Below are 8,356 nucleotides of genomic sequence, written 5' to 3' on the forward strand. Positions count from 1 at the left end.
CTTTCGAAACAATATCTCTTACTATCTCTTTGAGCATGGTGAGAAGTGGAAGGCAACCAGCTACTGGCCAGATCAGGCTGTGCATACAAACTCAGCATCCGAGTGAGGAGGAAACTGAGTAGGATTGCCTCAGTCACGACTCGTCTCTTCTCCCGTAAGCGCCCTGGCATTCCCACGCATGCTAAATTCCACACACGCTCATCCAGGAACTAATCATCCAACCATGTCTCTCTCTTCAATATTTAAACACTCTTCACCGGCTTACCTACGCTCACTGTTGAGAAGTCTTCCACAGCTTTCTCTTGTGTGTGCACTAGTATTCTCGACCTGATTCCTTTCACTACCCGACCTGGTTCTCCTACTTTTGACTTCGCTCTTGCCCAACGACTTGGATTTGGAATCTTGGATTTACTTTTGCTCGTAGTACCTTCCTCACGGCTTCGCACAGAGGTCTGACAACTCACCCCTTTCAGAACTCCTGACAGCCACCATGTCACGTTTGAAAGAGTTGCACAGTTGCAGTGGCTGAGATGGGAGAAACTGTCCTGGAGTCTACAATATCTCAGTCACTTCACAAAGGGGGCCTGCATGAAACTGAAAAAAAAACATCTCAAATCCAGCAGGGGGACTACAACAAAACAACTCAGTGCTACTGTAAGCACATGGCAAATGTTTTTGTGGTCGGACATGGACAAAACTGGAACTGTCTGGTCAAAATGCAAAGTGTTACATCTGACGCAAAGCTAACAGAGTGCAGCACTCGGTCAACACCAGCCCTACAGATGTGGCAGCATCATGTTCGAGTTCTGCTTCTCACCAGCAGGGACTGCAAAGCTTGTCAACACTGATGGGAACAGAGGTGGCACAAACTACTGCCAACTCTTAGAAGAAAACCTGCTTCAGACCTCAGAGCTGTCCCAGAATTCACCTTTAAGCAGGACAATGATCCGAAGCACAAAGCCAGAGCTACACTGGAGAGGCATGAGCGTAAGAAAGTGAACTTCCTCGAGGAGCCCAGTTCAAATCCTGAGTTGAATCCTGTTTCATTTCATTGGTTGTTGTAAAACTGGAAAGCGTCTAAATTACAGATTAGATGGAGTTATTCGGAACAAATAATGGATTTTGATACAAAAAACGTTTAACACAGACAGTAGAAACTACAAGCACATTCTCAAAGGAGGTGAAATCAGTGTACAATGAGGTTAAAGGCCTTCAGTTGATTGTACTTATGTGTGCTTATAGAACTATACAGGATTATTAACCTGGACCTCCCTACACATTCTCCAATTGCTCTTCCACACAGAGCTGATTATTTTATAATAATAGCTTATAATGCTGAATAATACATATTTTCCAAGAATTTGCTGTTGGCGTCCTGTTCAGGGTGTACACTGCCTTGTGCCCCTTGCTTGCAGGGACAGGCTCCAGCTCCCCTGTGACCCTGTATTAGTGGTTAGAAGATGGCTTTACGTCGAACAGAAATTACAGACACCAATCAGCAGCACAAGACAATTATCCCCCGTGAGAACCGCACAGCACACAAGAGGTGTGAAAAACCATAAAAAAAGGTCGAAAACGCAAAGAAAATGGCTACACGTGTTGAAGGGGCCATTTAAAAGCAGCCTGGACATAATGAGCAAAGCACGGACATGGAGGCCAGAGGCCAGCTGTGGTGGGAGCCAGGTGAGAAGGGCTCACAAGTGGTCGACACCGTTTCTCACTTTCCTCCACAACATCTAGCAGCTTTCCGCTACATGAAACTAGCGGCTCCCTCCCGCCCATCTGCCACCAAGCCCAGCGCCGCCCAGGTGGACTGCTGACTGGCGGGAGTGTTGATGTGGTCGGCTCGCACTAGATGCTACCCGGCAGCTGCGGCTCCCCGGCCCCTCCCCTCCCCTCCATACACACGAAATTCCAGCTCCCTGCCTCCCCATCTGACAGATGAGGAATTTTCAATCCGAGCGTGCAGACTTCTCTCATTCACCATTGCTCTGATCCCTCCAGCGAGAGCGGCGCAAAAATGCTCTGGACTCGGATAATCCTCCTGTCCTTCCTTGCGATTGTCTTAATTTTGGCAAGTAAGTAAAGTAGCCAGCCTTTTTCGAAGATGAGAACTGCACTGGGAATAAACATCTTAATTTCATGACTGCGGCTTTCGTAATTCACAACAACAGGAATTCTTCTTTTAAAATGACTGATGCTGTCCTTTTCTTATCTTTTCTTCTTTCAAAACCACTGATGCTGTATTTTTATACAGGCCTTTTGCATTAAAATAGGACACAAAAACTGAATCTACTTTAACTGCTATTTATGCATGAATTATTATATTGCAATTTTTCTTTCTTATTGGATTTCCACCAATGGAACCTTTTCCTCACAAAATCTTTCTCATTTCTCAAGTTGCCCGTGAAGCTGGGAGTGCAGCAGTCCGAGATGATAACACAGACGTCAAACCAAAGAATGCAGAAAGTAAGTACAGCAAAGCCCTCACTTTATCTGGTGCTTAAATTAGCTGTTGGGACATATGTCAGGAGTTTTTAAAAATCTGATTTCAAATTGCAGAGCTGAAAAGGATTTTCATGCCTGAATCAGATGCATCCAGCTTCTTTAAACGACGTGGCAAGAGATCCACAAAGTCCAGAGATGAAGTGAATGGTGAGGCTGTTTTTTTTAAAAAAAAAATATTTTCAACTAAGTTTTTGTTCCACCTCACAGTTCCCTAGAGGCACTCCAAGCATTTATGAAGGAAGGCTGCTGAAAGCATGTAGCCCCGGACTAAAAGAGGAATTCTGCCGAAATAATTTCTGTAGAAATGATCTGACACTGCCTTTTCTTTCGAGCATTGTGATGGGCAGATTCTGGGAACAGATGATAGCTAGGATATAAAAATGAAACACATGTGAACACATTGGAAAGTCCATGTTAGCCTGAGGAGAAAAACAGCTGATGTGATTGCATGCAGAGAGGGTTGTGTCCAAGTGGAAAATGCATTTCTCAGAATGAGCAGAAGTGGATCGTCTGAGGCACTTCTCTCTGCGAGTGAGGTTTTCAGGTGCTCGGTGTGTTAAAGGAGTTATAGAATGTGCCTGACGCCCACAGGCAGCGCAAGGAGTCACAGGACAGAATGGAGAAGCCAGCAACCAAAACCTTTTGATAAGTGTGGAAGCAGTTCCACTCTCCCTCTCCTTTTTTCACTCCTGCATCTTTCAGGCACCTGAGAATAAAAACAGTCTGATTGGACTCGGTTAAAAAGGGATTTGACAGTTTCTCTCTACTCTGCCTTTACTGCTGCCGTCACGCCTGCATGCTCCGCTGAAATTACAGTGCTAGCCCAGGTTTGAGAGAGGGAGCACTGTTGGTCTTGTCGTGAGCAGGAATGAAAATTAGCCCGGAAAGTTGAACGGTTTTAGCCCCAGGAGTGCGAGAAGGTGTTTACGCCGCACGGCTGTAGATCACACAGCCAGACGCTGGCCTCTCACTTGTGTGACGTGGGGGAGGGGTGAAGGCCAGTGAAGATCGGCTGTATTTCAGGCTCCAACAACCTGTTTTGCTGGATAAGTACTTTACTTGTCTAATATCCATATTAGACTTCCACCTTCAAGCAAATATTCAAGAAGACAAGTTCTGAAATAAAGGTTGTTCTCTGGGAAGGCCTCAGATAATCATCTAGAAAAAATCAACTTTCAGACTCTTTCCAACTATCCTTCAACCACTTGAACTCACCTCACACTAGTAATCCAGTTGTGAACGACTTCATCAAAAACTGCACTGCTAAAAGCATCTCCCCAATCAGACGCCTCTTACTGCTATTTAGCTGATTAAATCACAGAAAAAACAGATTGACAAAGTAAGAATCTGAAGATGCTTAAGAGCAAACACGAGGGTCAATTCTCAAAATGAGTCTTAAAATTCTAATAACGACAGGAAAATATTGCAATAAAAAGATGACACAGTAAAAATCAATCTATAAACTGATTCATGGTGGTTATCCTGTAACATTGTAAACGTTATTCCAGTTTTTATCCAAGAAAATACAGTTTGATGGGATGGTGAGAGATAAGGTGGTATGTCATTTTCCAGCTTTAAAATTCCATAATATCCCAACCAATTCGCTTCCCTCATCCAGACTCTTAATAAAACAGGCACACGGGCACAGAAAATCCAAAGCAGTAAACGAGAGAAACATCCACACACCCTTTCCTGTGCAAAACAAATGCCTTGCGATGACGAGTAGCCCTGCTGTTTCTGTCCAGAAGAAGCAGAACGAGCTCCACACTCCTGCGCAGCGAACAGCGCCTGCTGCTGCGGCCAGACCTCTCAAGGCCAACCTGCTTCCTCAATCCAGTGGTCAAGTGGGTTTGCTGGTGTTGACCTTTGGGTTGGCCATGGGTTTTCACCCGTCCCACTTCAGCGCCGCCTTTGGGCCAGTATTTGCTTTTCAGGCTGTCTTCAGGCTTGCGAACGCCCAGGGCAGCCAGACCTCAGGCAGTCACACAAAAGAACGAGCACCGAGACGCAGAAATGACCACGGATTCACCCCATTGCTCATTGCTTCAGTGCCGAGTGAAAACCGCATTGTTCGAGACAGGATTTAAAAACCGCTTAGCCTGTGATAAATCTGTTCTGCGCACAGTCACATTTTTCATCGACACCATCAGCCTGAAAGTGCAGGTGATTAAATGTGTGATGCACATGTTCTCATCTGACATATGGTACATGCTGTTGCCAATGGCTGTCGTGGCCAGATTTTACTTTCCTGCTGTAATGAAATAAAGCTCCGTGAATTTTCCATATCTGACTTCCTCATATTTATATCGTCCAGGGCATTTGACTTCCCACAACCACAGGTTAGTAACACAAAAGATGTAGGTAAAGCCTTTCTTTGGAGTTCTGACTCTTGGCTTCTGAGGAGGTCACGAACGTTCAAGAAGAACAAGAGAGTCTGTGGAGGGAATTAAATCCATGACCCTTGTGCAAGTTGTCCACTAACACCTGAGTAAGTGTCACCTGAGCGGACATTGTGATGAACAGCAGTTAAAAGAAATGAAAAGCTCACTTGTGTAAGTTCACAGTGGGCACTGATCGCTACAGCACAAGGTACTTCGCACAGTTCAACCAAAGAACCTCTGATTGAAGTTCATTCATTCACATTGTGATTTTCTACACCTTGTTTTGGAACGCAAGTAGAAACATTTCCAGATGTTCTCCTCTGGGAATCATACGCAATAGTTTATATGAGAGCAGTGTCATGCCTCTCATTGAACTGACTGAGCTTCCTTTCAAAAACACATTTATTCTATCAGCTGACCAAAATGGCTTGGTTATTATTGAAGGAGTGTGTGTGCCTAAATTGTTTTTGTCTCAATTCACAGCTGAACACAGGCAGAGACTAGCTGCTGACGAACGCAGAAGGGAGTACTACGAGGAGCAGAGAAATGAATATGAAAATTTTGTTGAGGAGGAGCGTGATGGTAAGTCTCAATGAGATCAACACAAAATCATAATTATCAGACTTCATTAAACACACTTCCCCCTGCATAGTTAATGCACAAAGCTCCTCTAATCTCCACAGCAAAACAGCTAACATGAGAGTTTTATCACAAAGACTAAAAAGGCTTATTTACTGTAAATGCTTGACTGGGAATAACATAACAAGTCATGCAAAGTGAGGTTTCAACACCACACCAGAGTCCAAACACTGTTATCCACCCCTCCCCCAAATGAAAGTCCAGCCAGGTCAATATCCTCCTGGAATGGATGTGTCCTTTAATATCATGAATTATATTGGAAAGTATTTCTCAATACACAAATGAGAAAGAAACATCCAGAACAAAAACTGGAAAAAAAATAGACTATTTATTGTCTTTCTTCAAAAGTCAGTTTCTCAAGCTGTGGTACACCTTGGATGTAAATGTCTTTTTCTAGGACTTCTCTACAATGTCTACTGCCTCGGATAAAAAATTGAAAATCATTTAACAAATATTTAAAAATCTGCATGACGTTTTATCTGAAGACAGGACCTGTGTTGATTTTCTCAGCCTTCAAAAAAAGTTAATAAAATGAAAATAATAAATTATTTACTATTTTTACTGTTGTATTTCACTACTGCTGGTCCTAGATAGGCTTCTTATAATGTTTATAGTTTAAAAAATACATAACATTAAATTTCAGGTACTTATGTACTTAATTAGTACTCATAATAAACAGGTTTGATAAAAATAAATGCACGTTTGCTATCAAGAGGAGGGTTTCAATCGCTGAATGGCCAGAATTTGCTGAATGACAGATATTTCAACCTATTAAATGAGCTTTTTCTTTGTATTGTTTTTATAAACGTGCGAATTTCCAGAGTAAAATTAAAGTACTTTTTAAAGGTAAGGGACAACTCTCTAGATATTTTAGTGAAATTTTGGTTTTGCGCTTGCATGTTGCTGGAGAAACAGTAAATTATATCCTTTGGTGCTTCTGTAAATTGAAATGCGAGATGAATATTCCTATGAAAAAAGATTAATTTGCTTTATGCTGATGTATCTAGTTCTGAAAAGCTCTGGCTGTCTTATGTTTTGTCATATATAGTCCGAGGTGTTGTACTTTGATTTTGCTGGTAAAAAATTATATTATTCAACCATTGGGCAGTTTCTGTCTAAAGTGCCGTTGCGAGCATTACACTATTTGTATATAACAAACGTTTCACAAAAGTGAAAACAAACTTAATGGTTGTGTTTTGGTCATGAAAAGTGTAACGTTGAAAGAAAAACACGATTAGGCGGATATCCCTAGCGAGGGGTCTATATAAGGCATTCCTGTTCTTTTAATAAAATATAAAATCGGTGTCTTTAAAGCAACTACAGTACGTGCCCAGAAGTTTGGCTCCTGTAATGATGGGCTAGCAATGCGCCGCTGAAGACTAGCCACTGTATTCCCGCAGATAACGGATGTTTCTCCTTTGTCAAACAGAGCAGTACGAGAGAACCCGTGAGAAGACCGAGCAGTGGCGTGAATTTCACTACGATGGACTTTCCCCCTCCTCCTACTACAATCGCCACTACAACTAGTTACACCGACACAGGGACACCGCGATGGAATGACACCCGATGCTGGTGCCTTACTCAGACGTACAAGAATATTGCAGCTGTCAGAAGAAAATCAAGTTATTTTTGATGCAGCTTTACATATGGCGGCGCTGTAGTAAATCTAAGCTTTCTTAAACTTTTTTTCTGTAAAAAAAAAAACTGTAGACTGCGTTTAACATATTGTAAAAGTTAGATCTATTTTTGTCATTTGTCGGATACAGGTACGGTATAAAGCAAACAATACAACTTTAATTACTATGTTTTTAATAGTTTGTTTTAAGATGTTTGTATCTTAAAAAAAAAACTGGCCTGGAATCTGTTTAAGAACATGTTTCACATCGTTATATTTTGCTCCACGAAAAAGAAATACAGGCAGTTTCAAGAGCCCCAAGCTCTGAATAAAAAGAGCCACGAGTCACTGAGAAATGTAGTGCAGGACATTATATTCCTGTTGTTCTTTTTCAGTGGATTATTGGATTATGTACCGTGATCACATTAAAAAGAAACGAGAGTGCTCATGTTTTCTAAAGAGAATGCCTGTTTCTTTTTAATCTGATACTATAGAGATTATGGTAATCTATACTGCATGTTGAGGTGACTGGTAAATGCGGGATCTTTTGGTTACATTTGATACTTCTGTGATTTATATTTTAACCTTGCATGTTGCAGGAACAATACTATATTGCAAGTCTCCATTTAATGAATGAATACTATAATATTAGCGAAAAAAATCAGAAACAAGACTCAAGGAATTAATAAGAACAAATACCTGCATAAAGCAGACCGCAGAGAGGTTGTCTAGATAATTTGAAATAATGTCAAACAGCGTAGCATTAACTGCTTCTTAAAACATCAGCCCAGTGTCCAGCCTGGAGTGATATTACACGCATGATTGTTTAAAAAGGTAAATATATCTATAAATACCAGTAAAATTAAAAACACCAGTAGATGCCAATCTTCTGACAATATTAAACAGACTATGTATCTGCTATGTAATGATAGAATAGCTAAAAAAGTCATTGTTGTCTGGTACACTTTTATCATGGCTATGAAATAAACATTGTATAAATTCTAAATGTGCATCTCTCTTCTTAAGCATTCTTACTGACAACAAATCACGATTTGTACAATTAGACATCCAGTGAGGTAGTGGGTTATAGATGAGAGTGGAAAAGATGTTCTTTTCATCCTGCTGGGTTTTGGAAAATCTTTATAAGTTTCTACCTGACAATTCATATAAATCCTCAATTTATCTTTAGGTGCTTGATCACACAACACTGGTG

General features: G+C 41.3%; 1 protein-coding gene across 1 annotated transcript; it reads left to right on the top strand.

Moving 5' to 3' along the window:
- The first annotated feature begins 1,952 nt into the window (after window positions 1-1,952).
- ucmaa (upper zone of growth plate and cartilage matrix associated a) lies at window positions 1,953-8,113 on the top strand. Its single transcript, XM_088923858.1, has 5 exons — window positions 1,953-2,078; window positions 2,401-2,469; window positions 2,563-2,655; window positions 5,373-5,471; window positions 6,958-8,113. The coding sequence occupies exons 1-5, from the start codon at window positions 2,021-2,023 to the stop codon at window positions 7,053-7,055; spliced, it is 417 nt and encodes a 138-aa protein (XP_088779984.1). The 5' UTR covers window positions 1,953-2,020; the 3' UTR covers window positions 7,056-8,113.
- Window positions 8,114-8,356: the final 243 nt, after the last annotated feature.

Source organism: Atractosteus spatula, chromosome 8 (assembly GCF_055471065.1).
Source record: "Atractosteus spatula isolate fAtrSpa1 chromosome 8, fAtrSpa1.hap1, whole genome shotgun sequence".
Classification (NCBI taxonomy): domain Eukaryota; kingdom Metazoa; phylum Chordata; class Actinopteri; order Semionotiformes; family Lepisosteidae; genus Atractosteus; species Atractosteus spatula.

Excerpts from the sequence above, each read along its gene's own strand:
- ucmaa (XM_088923858.1), top strand. The coding sequence starts at position 2,021 with ATGCTCTGGACTCGGATAATCCTCCTGTCCTTCCTTGCGATTGTCTTA. Across the intron at positions 2,079-2,400 it reads GATTGTCTTAATTTTGGCAA|TTGCCCGTGAAGCTGGGAGT; the intron begins GTAAGTAAAGTA and ends TCATTTCTCAAG. Across the intron at positions 5,472-6,957 it reads TGTTGAGGAGGAGCGTGATG|AGCAGTACGAGAGAACCCGT; the intron begins GTAAGTCTCAAT and ends TTTGTCAAACAG.